Source organism: Syngnathus floridae, chromosome 21 (assembly GCF_059516105.1).
Source record: "Syngnathus floridae isolate MCC-2025c chromosome 21, RoL_Sflo_1.0, whole genome shotgun sequence".
In the NCBI taxonomy this organism is placed as follows: Eukaryota; Metazoa; Chordata; class Actinopteri; order Syngnathiformes; family Syngnathidae; genus Syngnathus; species Syngnathus floridae.
Genome location: NC_142433.1, coordinates 4,133,633 through 4,153,901, shown reverse-complemented (window position 1 = coordinate 4,153,901; position 20,269 = coordinate 4,133,633). Strand labels below are relative to the sequence as shown.

The window sequence follows — 20,269 nt, the reverse complement described above, 5'->3', positions numbered from 1 at the left end:
TTCGTATATGTGTGTGTGTGTGTCTGTGTGTGTGTGCGTCGAGGGATCGATGAACAAAGCAGGCTCAGTGAATTATTCAGTGGCTGGGGACGTCTTTGGGGAAGGAGAAGGCTTTTCGTCTGTGCGTGCCGACAATCTGAAGTGGCCACGCGGGACCCGAGTCAAACTTCATGTTTCAAGAGGTGACACTAGTGTGGAGAGCTTTCATCATTGAAATGTGTGTGGATGTGATACGGAGAAGGTCAAAGGGCATGTGTGCTAATCCTCAATTTGACATACCATGTATCATTGCTGCTATTTTTGCTAATGGTTGATGATACATGAAAATTAAGAGTATCTACTATTATCATATTTTATTTCTCAGGCAGCATAAAATTTGCAGACATAACTTGAATCACCCTAACAACAGTGCTATTTTCCCTCAGCTCCATTAAGGCTTTTCACATTATATATTAGCACTGATGAGACCTTGTTCAAATGATTTTCCGAGAGGTCTCACTAAGAGGACACTCAATATCAGTTCCCCTGCTAGTTGACAATTCAATTTCTACAAAGTAATAGAATTGACAAACACACAAGATGGAAACGAAACAAGTTCATTAAGCAGGCAAGAAACATTAACAGAACTTGTTAGAGGAAATTACATGTCCAAGCACTGCGTCAGTGCAAAGACAACATGCACGTGATTTGGGGTTGCCATAGCAATGAGAGAAATTTATCAAACGCTACGTGATTACAAAGCTGTTTAGCTGCTCATATTATCACATTGAACTTTATTTAATAGATTTTTTTTGTGCTTTTAACGTTAAACCAGGTTATCATCAGTTTATCAACTGCCAGGGTCATTCCGCTTTTCTTTAGGTTGTCAAACACACGCCCGCGGTTTCATTTGAATTGAGCCTTCTCGGTATCCGTACGCACACCTCCGCTTCACTGAGCAGGTCCACCTGTGACTTCTAGCTGTGTTTTGAGTGAGTATTGCAAACATTTTTAAATTCTCTATTTGCTGTTTGCATGTAAATATGCAAAAGCAACATTACGACACGAGCTACTTGAGTTTGTTTGTTGCTCGCAAGCTATCGTAGAACAATATCAACAAAAGGTGGATTGCCAGAGAACGCGCCCACAAGTTGCACTCGGCTGTCAATCAAACGTTAATGAGAGTACGCGTTTGACCTCCATTTTGTTTTGCATGTTTTCCACGTAATGCTCCTCTACCTGCACATCTCACAGCCAATATATTCGTCTAAGAGGTACTGCATGCTGCTTTTTCCTTCTTGTTTCTTTTATGTAGCATTATGCCTCAAGTGGCTAGAGAGGATTAGGGTTAGCAAAGTCTAATCACATGAAATGTGATTGAAACTTAACTTAAAACTTTTAAGTTATTCGACTGTTGTCAGGTAAACTAAGCGTGGGGTAATAGCAGACCATGAATTTAATCAAGAAATAAATGTAGAATAGATAACAGATATGCAAATATAATAAACTATATACAAACTAAATCTACTTGGTGAATTGATATCAATTATTGTGCAAACCTCCAGTTTTATGCTGTATTCATACGAGCAAGCATACTAAATTGTGATTGTTGTATCCAATCAACTGTTTAAAAAAGTCATGTTTATGTAAATGCCGAAATAAACAAATCAAAATCAAATAAAAATTAATTACTTTAAAATATTATTAATTATTAAGTTGATTAATTGGGTCGGTTGACCTGCAGTCTAGCCATTGGGTTCAAAAGTTGGGGTCAAAAGACGTCCTCCACATAGAAATAAGTGGGATGGCTACAGTACAACGTTCCCCAGCAGAGAGAGCCCATCTATAGTTGAAGTGAACTATACCACTTTGTTCTAATATTAGGACTTGAAACTTTACAAAACACATTAGTGTGAAGTTATGTTATTCACTCTTTTTTTTTGTCTTGCTTGACAGGATAGAGGAGGTTTGGGGCTCCAAAGCTGCACCTGCCAGCCATGTGGGACATGCATAGTGGAAGGGGCGGCAACCTGCCATTGGAACGTGATGTGAGTACACCTTGCTGTGCTTGAGGAGCTGATGTGCGATGTCTCATTGCACCACAAGGTTGCTGCAAGTGCACCTACCTCACCTGTCATTTGTAATGGCACACAAGTGCCACCAGGCGGAAAGTGAGCACATCTGATATTGCTCAGTGGGCCAAAACCCAAGTGCCAGGTACTGCACAACTTCATCATCAAACACTTCTAGATGTGTTTTTAATGACATTGATGCAAACCAGGTTCGTCAGAAATACACATTTGATTAATATTTGACTAACTTGGTTTGCATCAGTGTCCTTGAAAAACACATCCAGATGTGTGTGATGAAGATGTCATGCAGTACCTGGCACTTAGTTTTTGGCCCAGTAAGAGCGGTCAGCTGTTTGCATGTGCTCACCTTCCCTCTGGTGGCATTAGAAGTAAGTGACATCACATCGGAGCTGATCAAACACTTAAGCTGCTTCCATGCAAGGCCTGTCGTCAATGTTTGTGTGCAACCAAATTAGTCCCACGCAAACATTGACTACTCAAATGTTTTCAAACTGCTCTTCTGTTCAATAAATTAATCAACTGGAATGGAAGTCTTTGTGTTTTATGTGCTAATTTGCTGTCAACTCATTTGAAGTCTTTCATATTTGGTGGATGCTGCTGTGGCACTTAGGTTTTCGAAGGCAGTTTTCAGTCTTGAGGTGAGCGTTGGCCTTCTGTCACTGCCATGGACACAAGCATTTGACTGTTACCCTGCATCTCACATGACTACAAGTGACAGCAATTCAATTGCAGCCACTGTGAATCATGCGAGATGCAGGGGAACAGTCAGACTTGTGTCCATGGCAGTGACAGAAGGCCAACGTTCACCTCAAGACTGAGAACTCCCTTTGAAAACCTAAGTGCCACTTTGCCCGCCTCTGAGCTCCACCAAAATTTAGTCTGACCAATCACAGCGCAGCACCTAATTTGCATAACCACGCCCACTTTTGAACAGCCAATCAGAATGCAGCATTTGCACATCTGACCAATCATATTGCTTCAAAATGTCAAGGCCACGCCCACCTTTAAACCAGCCAATTACATAGAGGCTAATTTGCATATACACGCCCCTTTTTAAACCAATCACAGACCTTTATTCTCATTGCACCGCCTACTTCTTTAGCCCTCAGCCAATCATGAAGCAGTATTCCAGTTTTGACCCACCTCATTTTAAAAAAATTCTGAAAAAATCCTGGCCAAAAAAAAATCCCGGTGAAAAAAATTTGGGCAAAAAAATTCTGAAACTTTTGAAAAAAATGTGAAATTTTTTTTAGTTTGTTTTTATAAGTTAAGATATTTTTAAGTTTGATTTTTGTGATGTTTGAGAAAGAAGAGTTGAGTTAAGTGTTCTTTGTATTCAAACTTTATTTTGCAGAGTAAACATTCAAATCACAAGAATTTCAAGTTGGATGGCAGTCTGCTCGTTGATGAGTGGTGAAGTGGTCGGCCAGTTGGACAAGGGGCGAAGTGGTCGGCCAGTTGGACGAGTGGCGAAGTGGTCGGCCAGTTGGACAAGGGGCGAAGTGGTCGGCCAGTTGGACGAGTGGCGAAGTGGTCGGCCAGTTGGACGCGTGGCGAAGTGGTCAGCCAGTTGGACGCGTGGCGAAGTGGTCAGCCAGTTGGACGCGTGGCAAAGTTGGACGAGTGGTTGGTGCGTGCCTGAACCTAAGACAAAAAGAGATTTGTAAGCCAAAAGTCAAGTCAACATTCGGTGCAGAAAAAGCCATGTCCCTTACCAGTGCAAAAGAATTGTTCATGGCACCAAGTGTTGTGAGCTGCATGACCTCCATTCCTTGCTGCCTGTCAGAAAATAGAGAAAAAAGATTTGAACCAAGTTGGCATGATGATTGTGCAATGAGGAGCAGCTAAAGAGCATACCACCTAAGTGCAACTGCGCCTCACTTCTCAGGTTGCCTTGGAGAGACGGTTTGGTCTGGCTTCCGCTGTGAGCAGGTACTCGATGGTGCACCACACTGGACACAAAAAGAACAGTCTTTGAAAATTTTAAACATTCTGGCTGAATTAAATGTAGTTTCTTCTCTTACCAGCAGAGGGCTCGTCTTCAGCCTGCCACAGTTTGGCTTGAGCTACAGGTGCTTTGTCACCTGCCTGGATAGAAAAAGAACATTCACAACTCAATTTAAGTTGACTGTTTTTATTTTTAACTGTAGACTGGAACCTTCTGCTGAAAACTTTGGTTGTTTGTGCACTTCAATCTCAGACGAGGAACAGCAGTCTGAAATGTTGCAAGGACTCTCCTGGACTGCCACGCCTGCACACAAATGAGGTAATAGTCAAGCTGGTGTCGAGCACAGTTTTTTGCAAGTCTCAACACTGAAAATTGAGGCAGCCTTGAAGACCTTCGGCCTGGTTTTGGAGAATTTCTTGGCCTGGCAGGTGGAGCGTCGGATGGAACTCTTACTGGAAACTGGACTGCACTAAGAAAGAAAAAAGTAGGTTGGTGTTTTTACTGCAAATTTTTGGTGAGTTTGGTCACATGTCAAAATGTTGGCCAGGAAGTTGATCATGATGCCTCGTTTCCTGATCACCTGCACCACCTGAAACAACGGGTCAAGGACTTTGATTAGTCGAGTTTGTCATTGCAACAGGTTCAAATGTGGAGCTTTTACTTCACCAGCCGATCCATGCTGCAGGGAGCTTGTCCTTTAGCACCACCTGGTGGACAAAACAGGAAGAAAATGCACACTGTGAAAAATTTCTTCAAACATTTGTTCATGTAGGTGTGCATGTGTTTCACCAGTGAAGAGCGCAGGGCACCTGTGGACTTCTCTCCAACCGCAGCTTGCTAGCCTGAAAGACACGGTAAACTTGTAACCAATCTTGTCAACTTTGAGCTTTACCAGTTAGTTTGGATTAGGAACGTGGCATTTGGTTGACTTGCTTAGCATAAGTAGACCTGCAAACGTCTCACGAAGCCAGGCTTTAAAGGACAGCAAGTCGGCCATTTTGAAACCTGCAGACAAAAAAGTCAATTTATAACTTTAATAGATATCCTGCTATTAAACGGGATTTTTGCCTTTTTTGCAGTTAACGTGGTTCTTCTGTTGCAGATGCACACCTGTGGACAGAAATGAGACAATTAGATGCAATCCATTGAAAGAGTTTACTTGTGACTCCAGTTTGATCGCACAGAAAGTTGGTCATGTGAGGCTCATTTGAAAGATTCGCACCTGTAGAAAGAAATTAAAGAATTAACGCGCATTCATCCAAATATTTAATTTATTCTTTGTGCAAACGTTTTGTCTTACCTGCGGCAGAATGGCGTTTGTTGCAATTTGTCATAGAAGACGTTAACTGGCGACGCTAGTTCAAACATTTTAGCTTGCGTGTCCAAAGTGCAAGTTGACGCTGAAAGAGAGTAAAAGCAGTTAGTTGAAATTGCGAATAAAATAGTGAAGACTCACCTTGTAAAAGTTTTAGACGCTGCATGCAGCACGTGTAGCAGCACGACGTGATGGTGTCAGAAATGAGCAACAGAATGATTGTCGCGTTTGTGACGTCTTTTATAGTATTTTTGTGATGACGTCACTAGAGGGAAAAAAAAAAGAAAAAAAATCCAGCTGTTTCACGTCGGTGCTAGAGGAAAACGGCAAAGTGTCCCTCGAGGGACGGGACTGGGCGCGAACCAGGGTCTCATAGATTAGGAGGCCAAGACGTTCACCATTCGACCAGAGCCTGTTGGGAAAGTGGTGAGACTTTTTAGTATTTATTGACTATTTTCAAACTCTGAATTGATAAAGCAAGAGGATAAATATAGACAAATGGACCTTTCTAGTATAATCACTAATTGTCTTGTGGTTTAAGTTTTTGCCTGGAGTTCAGGAGAACCGAGTTCGAGTCTCATACATTGTAATATATATATATATGTTTGACAGAACGAGACTCGAACCCGTGTCTCCTGAACACCAGACCAAGTGTTATACCATTATCCCACAGTGCCGTGAAAATTTCGAATTTTTTTTTTGTGGGTCTTTCAGAGCTATGGCTTGATTCAAATAACCTACTATAAATAGAGACAACTGGACTTCTTCACTATAAGCTCAATTTGTCTTGTGGTTAAAGCTTTTGCCTAGAGTTCAGGAGAACCGAGTTCGAGTCTCATACTTTGCTCTTTATATTTAAAGGTTTGACAGCGCGAGACTCGAACCCGTGTCTCCTGAACACCAGACCAAGTGTTATACCGTTAGCCTACAGTGTCGTGAAAATTTCGAATTTTTTTTGAGTGTCTTTCCCAAATAAGCTCAATCGAAATATCCAACTACAAACATAGACAACTGGACCTTGGTATTATGATCTCAATTTTCCTTGAGGTTTAAGCTTCTGCCTGGAGTTCAGGAGAACCGAGTTGAGTCTCATAGATAACTTTTTGTAATATATAAATGTTCTCCTGAACTCCAGACCAAGTGTTATTTCATTATGCCACAGTGCCGTCACAATATTGACTCTTTTTTTTTTTTTTTTTGTGTGTCTTTCAGGGATATGGCTTGACCCACCAATTTTCTGATGTCGAAGAAAGTTTTTCAATTGACGCACATATGTCATTTTGTTACTTTGCTTACCTGGTGATCATGAATAAACTGCTAAAATAAAACACACACTGGCTGTTTGGGTAAATCGACCTCATCATTTATTTCTCATACTGGTTGAATGCTCCATGACTACTACTACTACTACTACTACTACTACTACTACTACTACTACTACTACTACTACTACTACTACAACAACCAACTACAAATACAGACAACTGGACTAATACAGACTACTACTACTACTGCAACAACCAACTACAAATACAGACAACTGGACTAATACAGACTACTACTACTACTACTACTACTACTACTACTACTACTACTACTACTACTACTACTACTACTACTACTACTACTACTACTACTACTACTACTACTACTACTACTACTACTACAACCTGTCAGGACTCGTCCCCGATCGTGTCATAGTTCGTGTGCCTGTGTGCTCGCCCCTCCCCTCCTGTGTGCCCATGATCATTGTGATTATTCCCACCTGCTTCTCGTTACCTGTCGTGTATATAAGTCCTGTCTGCCCCTCACTCCCTGTCGGATCGTCGATGTCGTCACGTTTGCTGTCCTTGTGGTTCCTGTCGGTCAGTCTGTCATGTTATTAGTTTGCCAGTTCTCGTCTGTTTCCCTCGATGCCTCGTTCCACTTCCTTTTCCCTCAATAAACCCTGGTCCAAGCTGCACTTGGTCGTCCTGCTCCATGTCCCACTCCGATCCGTGACACAACCAACTCCCCTCAACTGAGAGCCAATAGAAAAATAAATAAATAAAAATGAAAAGAAAACATGTTGGCTGGGGAAAAGGAAAGCATCTTTACATGGTGGCTTTCGTCTCTAAGATCAGAACTTCCCATTGTGGCCTGAGCAAAACAATTAAGTGTATAAAAACATGCAATCTCGCTTCCCTTTGCACCTTTTGCAGTCAGTCTGCTCCTGCTAATTAGCTCCACTGAGACCCAGTAGCGGTTTTTGGCGCGGGCGATGCAGGCAGTAGCTCTGGGTGGCATATTTTTATGTTACGTGGAAATAGGTTCAAACCTCAAGCTCAGTGATCACGTCAAAGTGTCCTTGAGCAAGACACTGAACTTCATTTTGCCACCAGTAGGGGGCTGTCTTCTTGGGGTGATTCCACCAAGTGCAGCAAATTTGAACAGGGGACAAGTTACAAGGGGGGTATAATTCCAACAGCAGCCCTATTAGAATAAGTCAAAGTTTTAAAATCTGGTGAGTTTTACAACCCTGTTATTAAAATGGCCCCTGGAGACGATTTTTTTATTTTCTACTCTTGAGTCCACGAGAGCATCGCAACGACATTAGACAGTGTGGCCACCAGAGCCCGCTGAAGCATATTGTTTGCATTTGCACGGCAGAAACCTTTGCAAGAACAATGTCAACGAATTAAGAGTTGACATGTACTTGAGAATTGAATTCTTGCGACTGATATGCAATCCGATTAGTACAAGTGATGCATTTAACAATCCGTTTTAAAACAAAATATAAATATATAATTTTAATACCGCAGCTGCCATTGTGTACACAACGCGGTGGCGTCGTTGCTGTTGTGTTGGAAGAGTCATGCCACTTTTCTGCAAGTTGTCAAAATCGCTTGGTTCCATTTGAATTGAGCTATTTCGGTTACCGTACACACGCCAGTTCTCCGTGCAGCATTTCCGGTGACTAGCTGTGTTTTGAGTGAGTAGTCCAAACATTTTCAAGCTCTCTATTTGCTGTTTGCATGTAAATATGCAAGAGCATCATTGCGACAGGAGCTCCTTGAGTTTATTTATCTCTCGCTTGCTATCGTAGAACAATATCAACAAAGGTGACTTGAGCACGCCCACAAGTTGCACTCGGCTGTCGGTCAAATGTTAATCAAGGTAAGCGTTTGACTTCAACGTGGATTTTTTCTATGTTTTCAACGCAGAAGTTGATGTTGAGGCTCCACGTCGGCTGCTGGTCGTCTCCCTGCACATGTAGACGCCAACATATTTTCGAAAGGTATTGCATGTTGCTTTTCCTTCTTATTTTTCTACTATGCAGTATTATGCCTTCGGTGATTAGAGAAAGTCAAAACACCGGCAAGTACGTAATATTATTTTCTAAAGTTAATTTAGTCCGTGCTTTGAGTTATTCGATAGTTGCCCAGTAAATTAGGTAGTGGGTAACAGCAGATCGGCCATTAGTTTCAGAAGTTGTGGTCAAAAGACGTCCCCTGCATAAAATTAAGTGGGGTGGGTGCAGTATAATATATTGCCAGCAGAGGGCGTTCATCCTCTATAGTTGAGGTTTCTATTACTGTTTCGGTCATTTGATAGTTTATGTTCGATGTTAGAGTTAAAAATGAGAGAGAGTATCATTATAGCTGCCAAAAAATTGTTTAACAAAAAAATAACCCTTAATAAAAAAAAGCACCAAAATGGCTTGCAGGACCTAGTTAATGTGTTTACATCATTCAGTATTAAATCACTTTTAACTAACCAGAAACACTTTGTCATTAAAACCTTAGCAACTGATGGCACTGAAAGTATTTATTTCAAAACAAAATTTGGTATTTGTATTTTAAATTGTATTTTCTCAAGGGGGTGGGGGGGGTAAAGGCAATTTATTAGTTTGTTGCCTTTTACAGTACCAATTTTACCCATTTTGAATTACTCAGTATTTTGGTACATAAACAGAGACTTTTCAGTCTGAGGACTTTGAAACCTTGTTTGAGGTGCTCCTTGCATGTTGGCTGTGGAGCTGATTACTCACACTAATGCATGACATGTGTTGGCACATTTGGGAATTTGCACATTAAAAGTGAAACTTGCTTAATAGAATAAATCGATATGAATGAATAAAATGGATTTTTAGTGTTACTCACGGCTTTTTTTTTTTCCTTGCTTGACAGGATAGAGGTTTGGAGCTCCAAAGTTGCACCTGCCAGCCATGTGGGACATGCATAGTGGAGAAGGGACCTGCCATTGGAACGTGATGTGAGTACACAGTGCTGTGCTTGAGAAGCTTATGTGCGATGTCTCATTGTACCACAAGGTGGCTGCGAGTGCACCTACCTCACCTGTCAGTTCTAATGGCACAAAGTGCCACCAGGTGGAAGGTGAGCACATTTGACATTGCTCATTAGGCCAAAAGGTATTGCATGTTGCTTTTCCTTCTTAGTTTTCTACTATGTAGTATTATGCCTTTGGTGACTAGAGAAGGTCAACACCGGCAAGTACGTAATATTATTTTCTAAAGATAATTTAATCCGTACTTTGAGTTATTCGACGGTTGCACGGTAAATTAGGTAGTGGGTAACAGCAGATCGGCCATTAGTTTCAGAAATTGTGGGCAAAAGACGTCCCCTGCATAAAATTAAGTTGGGTGGGTGCAGTATAATATATTGCCAGCAGAGGGCACTCATCCTCTATTGTTGAGATTTCTATTACTGTTTCGGTCATTTGATAGTTTATATTCGATGTTAAAGGGTTAAAAATAAGACAGAGTATCATTATAGCTGCCAAGAAAATAGTTTAACAAAAAAATTAATACAAAAAAAGCACCATAATGGCTTGCAGGACCTAGTTAATTTGTTTACATCATTCAGTATTAAATCACTTTTAACTAACCAGAAACACTTACCATTAAAACACTAGCAACTGACGGCACTGGAAGCATTTATTTCAAAACAAAACGCTGTCTTTGTATTTTAAATTGTATTTTCTCAAGGGGGGTGGGCAAAGGCAATTTATCAGAGGAGCAGTTTGTTGCCTTTTACAGAACCAATTTTACCAATTTTGAATGACTCGGTATTTTGGTACATAAACGGAGACTTTTCAGTCTGAGGACTTTGAAACCTTGGTTGAGGTGCTCATTGCATGTTAGGTGTGGAGCTGATTGCTCACACAAATGCATTACATGTGTTGGCACATTTGGGAATTTCCACAATAAAAGTGAAACTCGCCGAATAGAATAAATCGATATGAATGAATAAAATGGATTTGTAGTGTTACTCACGGCTTTTTTTTTTTTTTTTTTGCTTGCTTGCTTGACAGGATAGTGGTTTGGAGCTCCAAAGCTGCACTTGCCAGCCATGTGGGACATGCATAGTGGAAGGGACCTGCCATTGGAACGTGATGTGAGTACGCAGTACTGTGCTTGAGAAGCTGATGTGCGATGTCTCATTGTACCACAAGGTGGCTGCGAGTGCACCTACCTCACCTGTCAGTTCTAATGGCACAAAGTGCCACCAGGTGGAAGGTGAGCACATGCAAACATCTGACATTGCTTATTGGGCCAAAACCTAAGTGCCAGGTACTGCACAACTTCATCATCAAACACTTCTAGATGTGTTTTTAATGACATTGATGCAAACCAGGTTAGTCAGAAATATACATTTGATTAATATTGAACTAAGTTGGTTTGCATCAGTGTCATTGAAAAACACTTCCAAAAGTGTGTGGTGAAGATGTCATGCAGTACCTGGCACTTAGTTTTTGGCCAAGTGAGAGCGGTCAGCTGTTCGCATGTGCTCACCTTCCTCCTGGTGGCACTTGTGTCATTAGAAGTAAATGGCATCATACCTGAGCTCATCAAAAACTTAAGCTGCTTCCATGCAAGGCCTGTTGTCAATGTTTGCATGGAACTAAATTAGTCCCATGCAAACATTGAGCGCTCAGATGTTTTCAAACTGCTCTTCTGTCCAATAAATTAATGAACTGGAATGCAAGTCTTTGTGTTTTTATGAGCAAATTTGCTTCACTCATTTGAGCTGCAGTGGCACTTAGGTTTTCAAAGGCAGTTTCCAGTCTTGAGCTGAGTGTTGGCTTTCTGTCACTGCCATGGACACAAGTCTTTGACTGTTACCCTGCAGCTCGCATGACTCACAGTGGCTGCAATTGAATTGCTGTCACTTGTAGTCATGCGAGATGCAGGGTAATGGCTGTGTCAATGGCAGTGACAGAAGGCCAACACTCACCTCAAGACTGAAATCTGCCTTTGAAAACTTAAGTGCCACTTTGCCCGCCTCCAAACTCTGCTGAAATTAAGTCTGACCAATCACAGCGCAGCACCTAATTTGCATAACCACGCCCACTTTTGAACAGCCAATCAGAATGCAGCATTTGCTCATCTGGCCAATCAGATTTCTCCAAATTTTCAGAGCCGCGCCCACTTTTAAATTAACCAATCACAAAGCACCTCATTTGCATAGACACGCCCCTCTTTTAACCAATCACAGACCTTCATTCTCATTGCACCGCCCACTTTTTGAGCCCTCAGCGAATCATGAAGCAGTATTCAGGTTTTGACCCACCTCATTTTAAAAAAAAATTCTGAAAAAAACCCAGGCCAAAAAAAATGCAGGCCAAAAAAAATCCGGAAAAAAATATCCGAAAAAAATATTCCCCAAAAAAAAAAATCAGAAAATTTTTTAGGTTTTTTTGTTGGTTTGTTTAAATTATATTTTTCAAGTTTGATTTTTGTGATGTGTTTGAGAATGAAGTGAGAGTTAAAGTATCTTTTGTAATCAACTTTATTTTGCAGAGTAAACATTCAATCACAAGAATTTCAAGTTGGATGGCAGTCTGCTCGTTGACGAGTGGTGAAGTGGTCGGCCAGTTGGACGAGTGGTGAAGTGGTCGGTCAGTTGGACGAGTGGTGAAGTGGTCGGTCAGTTGGACGAATGGTGAGTGCCTGAACCTAAGAGAAAAAGAGATCTGTCAGTCAAAACTCAAGTTACTAGTGCAGAAGAGTTGTTCATGGCACCAAGTGTTGCGAGCTGCATGACCAGTTCCTTGCTGCCTGTCAGAAAATAGGGGGGGAAAAAAGATTTGAACTAAATTGTCATGATTGTGCAATGAGCAACAGCTGAAGAGCATACCACCTAAGTGCAAATGTGCCTCACTTCTCAGGTTGCCTTGGAGATGAGGACGCAACAAGAAAACCAAAGTGTAGCTGGCATGCGCCTTTGCTCTGGCTTCCGCTGTGAGCAGGTACTCGATGGTGCACCACACTGAACACAAAAGGAACATTGAAAATTGAAAAAGTCAGTGAAATTTTTGAACATGCTGGCTGAATTAAATGTACTTTCTTCTCTTACCTGCAGAGGGCTCATCTTCAGCCTGCCACAGTTTAGCTTGAGCTACAGGTGCTTTGTCACCTGCCTGGATAGAAAAAGAACATTGACAACTCAGTTTAAGTTGACAGTTTATTTCTAACTGTAGACTGGAACTTTCCTCTGAAAACTTTGGTTGTTTGTGTACTTGAATCTCAGACTAGGAACAGCAGCCTGAAATGTTGCAAAGACTCTCCTGGACCGCCACGCCTGCACACAAATGAGGTAACAGTCAAGCTGGTGTCCAGCAAGTTTTTTTGTGAAAATTAAGGCAGCCTTGAGGACCTTCAGCATGGTTTTGGAGAATTCTTCGCCCGGCAGGTGGAGCGTCCGACGGAACTCTTACTGGAAACTGGACGACACTGAGAAAGAAAACAGCAGGTTGGTGTTTTTAATGCAAAATTTGGTGAGTTTGGTCACCTGTCAAAATGTTGGCCAGGAAGTTGATCATGACACCTCGTTTCCTGATCACCTGCACCACCTGAAACAGGTCAAGGACTTTGATTAGCAGAGTTTGTCATTGCAACAGGTTCAAATTTGGAGCTTTTACTTCACCAGTCGCTCCATGCTGCAGGGAGCTTGTCCTTTAGCACCACCTGGTGGACAAAACAGGAAGAAAATGCACACTGTGAAAAATTTCTTCAAACATTTGTTCATGTAGGTGTGCATGTGTTTCACCAGTGAAGAGCGCAGGGCACCTGTGGACTTCTCTCCAACCGCAGCTTGCTAGCCTGAAAGACACGGTAAACTTGTAACCAATCTTGTCAACTTTGAGCTTTACCAGTTAGTTTGGATTAGGAACGTGGCATTTGGTTGACTTGCTTAGCATAAGTAGACCTGCAAACGTCTCACGAAGCCAGGCTTTAAAGGACAGCAAGTCGGCCATTTTGAAACCTGCAGACAAAAAAAGTCAATTTAGTCACTTTAATAGATATCTTGCAATTAAACGGGATTTTTGCCTTTTTTGCAGTAAATGTGGTTCTTCTGTTGCAGATGCACATCTGTGGACAGAAATGAGACAATTAGATGCAGTCCATTGAAAGAGTTTACTTGTGAATCCAGTTTGATCGCATAAAGTTGGTCATGTGAGGCTCATTTGAAAGATTCGCACCTGTAGAAAAAAATTCAAGAATTAACGCGCATGCATCAAAATATTTAATTTATTCTTTGTGCAAACGTTTTGTCTTACCTGCGGCAGAATGGCGTTTGTTGCAATTTGTCATAGAAGACGTTAACTGGCGACGCTAGTGCAAACATTTTAGCTTGCGTGTCCAAAGTGCAAGTTGACGCTGAAAGAGAGTAAAAGCAGTTAGTTGAAATTGCGACTAAAATAGTGAAGACTCACCTTGTAAAAGTTTTGGACGCTGCATGCAGCGCGTGTAGCAGCACGACGTGATGGTGTCAGAAATGAGCAAGAGAATGATTGTCGCGTTTGTGACGTCTTTTATAGTATTTTTTGATGACGTCACTAGAGAAGGGGAAAAAAAAGAAAAAAGTAATTCAATTCGTAAATGCTAAACTGTGGGTTTCGAACACGGGTTGTCCGCACACCAAACGTAGTGTTATACCACTCGGCCACAGCGCCATGAAAATTTCGGAGTTCTTTTGTGTATTTCACGTACATACCCAAAGTAATGGTTAGATACAGACAAATGGACTTTCGTAGAATAATCTCAGTTTGTCTTGAGGTTAAAGCTTTTGCCTGGAGTTCAGGAGACCCGAGTTCGAGTCTCATCCATAACGCTGTAAACTTAAATGTTTGACCGAGCGAGACTCGAACCCGGGTCTCCTGAACACCAGACCAAGTGTTATACCATTATGCTACGGTGCCACGAAAATTTCGAATTTTTTTTTGAGTGTCTTTCCCAAAATAGGGCTCAACTCAACCAATTATAGCCAACTGGAACTTGGTGTTATAATCTCACTTTGCCTTATGGTTAAAGCTTTTGCCTGGAGTTCAGAAGAACCGAGTTCGAGTCTCATATATGACGCTTTGTAATATATAAATGTTTGAAAGAGTGAGACTCGAACCCGAGTCTCCTGAACTCCAGACCAAGTGTTATACCTTTATGCCACATTGCCGTGAAAATTTCGAATCTTTTTCTGTGTGTCTTACCAGATATGGTTTGAACCACATGGAAAAAGTTTCTTAATTGACGCACGTATGTCGTATTGTATTCTTTTATGTATTGTTTCATATCACCAGAAAGGTATTGAAAATTGAATTTCCTGCAGCCCTTCAAGCAGTTGCATGAAGAAATAAAAAAATGCAATTGCGGGAAGTGGTTGGCATCCCTTTTGAAGTGGTTAACTAGGGTGACCAGATTTGGGTCGCTGAAAAAGAGGACACCTCATATTTTCGAGGACAATTCGAGGACGCCCTTGGGGGGGTTCTGAGAGATTTTTTTTGTCTCTTTTGGGAGGAAGACTATTTTTTATTTTCTACTCATGAGAGTCATGCCTACCAAATTGTCTTGATTCTACACTAATAATAACTTAGAAATATCTTGGAGGTTCCACTGGTCCAGCTTGTGAAAGAACACCAATGACACATGTTGAAGTCAAAGAAATACAACTTTATTTAAGTGTAAACAAGAACAAAAAAAAAAAAAACTGCATAGGAAATGTTTAAAGTCCAAAGAGTGCAGCGCGAGCAGTAGGCAACCCAAAATATTATATAGTCTCCTTTGCCTCATTTAGACTGAAGACCTGACATCTGCACTTCCACCCAGCACAAAGTGTGTGTTCAAGAGAGACAGGCAAACACACACATTCACACACACACACAATGACGAGGAAGTACCAGCAGCACTCATCTAAACTCAGCAGGCTGCACCCACTCGCGCTGCATCCTGGACTGTGAGGGCTTACATTCAGAGGAGGTCTGCTTTGACAATAGATGCACGAGCAACCACCGCCACCACGCTGCTGGACAGGGTTAGGGTTAGGGTTAGGGAACCCTAACCCTAACCCAACACCCATTGGATAAAAGACAGATGTTCACGCTGGTTTACGCCACCCGAGGCGAGAAATATTGCTGATGTGGGTACACGGTGGTGACTAATACAAAATTGTGCGGCTGTCCAGCGGCGGGTTGTGGGGAGCATGCATCGGCCAGATGCCGTTGAACCCTTTTCTTCACAAAATACATTCTAAAAGGGCCAATGAACATCAGGTTGTGTGTGGTATTTGTACTTTTATGTAAAAGAAAAAAAAAAATAATTGGGGGAAGTTAAACAAAAGCAATATTTCAGATTGAGATTTCATTTTTTCTTTTTTTTAATTTCAATGGACACACAAAAGAATCAGACTAGCACTAAGGTCCAAACAGGGAAAAGGGGAAAAGAAGGGGGCCGGGGGGTGGTCTACTTTATTCCTAAGGGACACATTTCAATGAGACACCAGCAGGACAGGGCTGCTGAGAACTACCTGAGATATATTTTATTTCCTTTCTAAAATTTCACCAACCATATTTTTTGTCTTTGATTATACAATCATTAAAAAGGAGGTCTATGACCTCGCACACATCACCCGGTGCAGCTTTACTTTTTTTCCTCTCTTAAAAGTCACGAGAGGCCAGAAATTAGACGGGTGGTGGGACACACACGAGAGAGAGCAGCCGACCCTGTCACATGATTGGCAGCCATTACCAGCATCTGGTTTGTGCTGGATGGGCCAAAATGGTGGTCATGTGACCGTGACAAGACTGCCCTAGTGTGCTGTGGGTGACTTAATAAATGCAGAGTGGGAAGAAATTTCCCGCAAGTAAAGCGCCTGAGCTGGGAGGCATGCAAAAGAAGCCCCAAGATGTTTTCTGTTGGTTACCAATCGAGGCATGGCTGACTGAACACCGAATACAATCGCAAAGGTCAACCCTATTCTAGCGCATCTTTTCTGGTATTCTCCATCTCCCAAAAAGTCAGCAACCCGCCTATTTCTTTTTTTTTTTTTTTTACCAACATTTATCCCAAAAAAAAAGACTTCAGTATGATAAGGATTTTTTTTAAAGCATGCAACAAAACAAAAAAAGTAAATAAGATTTAAAATATATTTTTCCTCTTAAAGAGTGGATACCTAAGGATCTTTAAGATAGAACTCTGCAATCGTAGTTTTTCTGAAAAAAAGGATGCAGACGCGGATGAACACAGTAATACTGACAACGCAAAAGAAACAAGCTGACTGTCGATGTTCTTCCGTGAGCAAATTACGAAACTTGATAACGTTCGTAATTGCTGGCGCCACAGTCAAGACAAGTCCTGCCGCGTGCATAAATATCGGAAAGTTGTGCTGAAGGTTGAGGTAATCCTTTGTGGAATTTTTGTGCGACGAGTGATGTTTATTTTTTTAACGCTCCCGTCCTTCCCCCACCCCCTTGCGCGGTAACAAAAAAAAAAAGCAGAAATGTGCGAGTTCGTCATCGTGAGGTCAAAGAAAAATCAGGGCCCAGCCCTCCTAAGTGCACCCCATCAGAAACTGACTCAACATTTAAATCTGATATTGTGGTCCAGTGACCTTTTGTCATCTACAACAGCCTGGTTCTTGGCACAGAACTCTTGGAGATCACTTTGGCACGATGCTAATCCACGGAAATATTTGCTTTGGTTGATTTTTTTTTTTTTCGCTTTAAAAAAAAAAAAAGGCAATTAATCGTACAGCAAAGACAACCAAGCGAAAAAGCTGCTCGGGGTTGCAAGATGAAGACGGACGACCACAACAGTGCCACAATCTTTGGTCCTACAGCTATGGGACATGCAGTCCAAGAATGAGGTATATCGTGATGCGGACACATCTGATGAGGTATGCTAACATGAAAATACGTAAAAAAAAAAAAATCAAAATGAGGTATTCAAATGGAAACGACACAAGTCTGAGGTATATGAACGTGAAGAATCGCGACAAAGCGAGTTGAGGTGTCGAGGAAAGCAAACACTGACGTTGGATTGGGATCATGTGCGGACGGAACCTCTCCTCAGAGAAGAAGACCCGTCAGGGAATCTTTCCAAATTTGCTAACGGAACATGAATTGTCGAGTGCGATCAAGTGGGGCACAGATTGACGTCAGCGTCGACGCCTCGCCACGGATTTGCTTCAGGGGGGGGCGCTACGAGTTGTTCTACGTCGGATTGGCGGGGGTCTAAAATGAGGGAGAGGGAGGGTTCTCTTTGGTTTTCTATGCGACTGGATTCAAACAGGACTCGTGTGATGTCAGCGGGCAGTGCTAGTAAACTCCACGAATTATGCCGGTAACATTTCCCGGCAACCATGATTATTGAAGATGGTGACTTTTGATTTTTACATCTTTTAAAAGCCATTTTTTCTTGATTGGCCAGTGTGCAGATATTCTACTTTGGTTGAATCTAATAGTTGGTGGGTATATCTTTAGAGGATTGGTCTACTAGCGCAAAGTTCTAAAGACGCCAAAGACCTGATAAATTGGGGCGAGCTTTGGCGGCGGCGCACTTTCGATGGATCGGAAAGGGGCGGCTTTGGGCCGCAGCTTCCATCCAAAGGATTGTACAGTGAAGCGCCGCACATCGGCGGGCCGGCATTCACAAGGTGCCGAGGAATACCGTGTATGCCGCAAGCGATGTTGAAGCGAATTTCAGCTTCGTCGAGACAAAAGTAGTGCTTTGCCACGCTCTCGTGACATCTATAGGCAATTAAACCCCTTTGGAGGGAGATCGATTAGTCGTACATTTTCAATTCTCCCCCGCCCTGCGAATGGTAAGGGTTCACTGCGTTGTCAAGTCTTAAGTCTATTTGATGTTCTTATTTTCGTCCTCTGGACTATCTACTTCTGAGGCTTTTTGTTAAACACTGCCTCGGGGGGGAAAAAGGTGTCATTTAGCCATGATTAAATCTCTACTTTGGGATCCCTAATAGATCCTGCTCTTTGAAAAAGTATCACCCCCCACGTTCGTTTGTGGGTCCTCCCTTTTTGGAGGCGAGCAAGAGGTCCTTGCATACTAATCTCGGTCGGTCACGCCGTCGAACGAGACGTTAACTTTCGGGGTCTCGGGCAAAGAATTTAATTTTTCTAATATCACCACAGGCCCGATCTGCTGTAGTGAAACTAAATAAGAGCTGATCATTTCCAATCAGCCAAACTATTACCTGAGCTCCTTTTTTTTTTCATCTCATCATATCATTGTGGCATTTCATTCCCACATTCTAATTGGGCCGTTATGCCTATTCAAACTCAAGCATAGTGATGAGAGGGATCTTATCAAAAAACTAAACAAAAAAAAAAAGCTATGAAGAAGACACTACCGGACTGTACCCTAATTGTTTTTGAGCAATGTCTTCGAATGAGAACCAATTATGCAGCCCCTACAGCGATCTGAGTATTGTATCAGCAACAACATTCAGGAGGTTCACTCAACACATATTTAAAAAGATGCACAGCACGAATTCCATTACTCCTGTGCAAATAAATCGACTGAAGAGTCTCTTTTTCTTCCTCCTTATTTTTGTCTCTCTTAAATAAAAAGTATAGAGGTAGGCTTTTCTTTGTAAAACTTCACGGACCAATAAACCTCTGCTCAGCGACTATGAGTACATTCATAAAGAGCTAAATGAGGTAGGTGTGGAGCAGAGGGTACGAGGTTTCAAGAAAAGTGAGAAATTCCCTGAGAAGGATACTCGAGAAGAGTTTACAGAAAAGAATCGAGCAGTTGACTATGAAGAAGGGACTCATGGCTCTTTTTTTTTTGGCTACTGATTATCTGTTTGTAGAGGTCCCCATTCAAATATAAACCAGAACATATCAGATTGATGGTGCGAAATGGAAAAAAAAAGTTATCGAGTTTCGATTTCCCTTCTCGTCAACGTGCTCTCAATCCTCTGAGATTTCTTATTCCTAATGTGTCAGTTTTTTGATTCATTCGCTCGCTCGCCTTTGTTGAGGAAAAAAAAAAAACAGCAAAGGGCCAAATTGAGGGAGCGAATGTTGTCTTTCTAGAACTTGAGGATACGATTATTCCCGAAGTCGACGACGACGATGACTCCGTCCGGAGTCACGGCGACCCCGGAGGGACGATCCATCTGTCCAAAGCCGCTCCCCTGGGTTCCAAATTTGCATAAGAAATTTCCATTGGGCTCAAACACTTGCACGCGGTGGTTTCGGGAGTCGGCCACGATGATTCGGTTCTCCTGGTCCACGGCCACACCTTGGGGCCGCAGGAACTGACCGTTACCGATACCCTCGGAGCCCAGGAAGCGGGCGGACTGGCAGTCGGGCCGGATAACCAGCAACCGGTGGTTGTTGAAGTCGGTCACCACTAGGTGATCCTCGTGGTTGAAAGCCACGCCTCTGGGCGAGTCAAAGTGTTTCCACAGAGCCCCCTCGAAACCGTACTTGTTGAGGAACGAGCCGTCGGGGGAGAATAGCTGCACGCGGTGGTTCCTCGTGTCGGAAACCAAGATCTTACCCTCGGAGTTGACAGCCACGTCCCAGGGATAGTTAAACTGCCCGTTCTTGGTCCCCTTTTCCCCAAACTTCAGCAGGAACTGGCCCTCAAAAGTAAACACCTGTCAAGCAAAGCAAATGGGTCAGGGCATG

At 42.3% G+C, this 20,269-nt stretch overlaps 2 protein-coding genes and 2 long non-coding RNA genes across 71 annotated transcripts in view; 2 read left to right on the top strand and 2 right to left on the bottom strand.

Moving 5' to 3' along the window:
• Positions 1 to 20: 20 nt before the first annotated feature.
• On the top strand, positions 21 to 6,669 carry LOC148380015 (uncharacterized). Of its 13 annotated transcripts, none has more exons than XR_015854944.1 (6): positions 752 to 971; positions 1,077 to 1,253; positions 1,936 to 2,027; positions 3,427 to 4,004; positions 4,100 to 4,144; positions 4,223 to 6,519. It is a non-coding gene; the product is annotated as an uncharacterized LOC148380015 (long non-coding RNA). The 13 variants fall into 13 exon arrangements; XR_015854946.1 differs by having other exon boundaries at positions 755 to 971; positions 1,234 to 1,253; XR_015854952.1 differs by lacking the exon at positions 752 to 971 and adding an exon at positions 6,548 to 6,669 and having other exon boundaries at positions 978 to 1,253; positions 4,223 to 4,874.
• On the bottom strand, positions 3,397 to 14,161 carry LOC148380014 (uncharacterized). 47 transcript variants are annotated; one of them, XM_088364920.1, is made up of 13 exons: positions 14,054 to 14,161; positions 13,898 to 13,997; positions 13,668 to 13,709; positions 13,546 to 13,602; positions 13,387 to 13,439; positions 13,259 to 13,304; positions 13,165 to 13,189; positions 12,994 to 13,070; positions 4,231 to 4,323; positions 4,097 to 4,160; positions 3,933 to 4,024; positions 3,788 to 3,851; positions 3,397 to 3,716 (listed from the first exon to the last, which is right to left on the bottom strand). In XM_088364920.1, the coding sequence occupies exons 8-11, from the start codon at positions 13,000 to 13,002 to the stop codon at positions 3,957 to 3,959; spliced, it is 234 nt and encodes a 77-aa protein (XP_088221046.1). In that variant the 5' UTR covers positions 13,003 to 13,070; positions 13,165 to 13,189; positions 13,259 to 13,304; positions 13,387 to 13,439; positions 13,546 to 13,602; positions 13,668 to 13,709; positions 13,898 to 13,997; positions 14,054 to 14,161; the 3' UTR covers positions 3,397 to 3,716; positions 3,788 to 3,851; positions 3,933 to 3,956. The 47 variants fall into 47 exon arrangements, 9 of the variants coding, with proteins under 9 accessions (XP_088221046.1, XP_088221044.1, XP_088221045.1 ...); XM_088364918.1 differs by having other exon boundaries at positions 13,129 to 13,189; positions 13,264 to 13,304; XM_088364919.1 differs by having other exon boundaries at positions 13,264 to 13,304.
• Positions 8,186 to 16,296, top strand: LOC148380013 (uncharacterized). 9 transcript variants are annotated; one of them, XR_015854937.1, is made up of 9 exons: positions 8,186 to 8,306; positions 8,539 to 8,612; positions 9,505 to 9,589; positions 10,649 to 10,731; positions 12,138 to 12,279; positions 12,506 to 12,933; positions 13,030 to 13,089; positions 13,370 to 13,451; positions 13,702 to 16,296. It is a non-coding gene; the product is annotated as an uncharacterized LOC148380013 (long non-coding RNA). The 9 variants fall into 9 exon arrangements; XR_015854939.1 differs by having other exon boundaries at positions 8,200 to 8,306; positions 12,506 to 12,586; positions 12,700 to 12,741; positions 12,868 to 12,933; positions 13,030 to 16,296; XR_015854936.1 differs by having other exon boundaries at positions 8,193 to 8,306; positions 13,370 to 16,296.
• trim71 (tripartite motif containing 71, E3 ubiquitin protein ligase) overlaps positions 15,264 to 20,269 on the bottom strand; it is a 17,787-nt gene continuing 12,781 nt past the window's right edge. For both annotated transcript variants that reach the window (XM_088364911.1, XM_088364912.1), the window contains one exon: positions 15,264 to 20,238. In XM_088364911.1, coding sequence (XP_088221037.1) covers positions 19,666 to 20,238 — 573 coding nt within the window. In that variant the 3' untranslated portion in view covers positions 15,264 to 19,665. The remainder of the gene's footprint in view (positions 20,239 to 20,269) is intronic.

Bases quoted from the DNA above. Each gene is read 5' to 3' on its own strand.
- LOC148380014 (XM_088364914.1), bottom strand. From the start codon at position 5,501: ATGCAGCGTCTAAAACTTTTACAAG. The intron at 4,490-5,320 runs GTAAGACAAAAC...TTTCTTTCTTAG, and splicing joins CAAACGCCATTCTGCCGCAG to TGCAGTCCAGTTTCCAGTAA. The intron at 4,161-4,230 runs GTTCCAGTCTAC...TTTTCTATCCAG, and splicing joins ACCAAAGTTTTCAGCAGAAG to GCAGGTGACAAAGCACCTGT.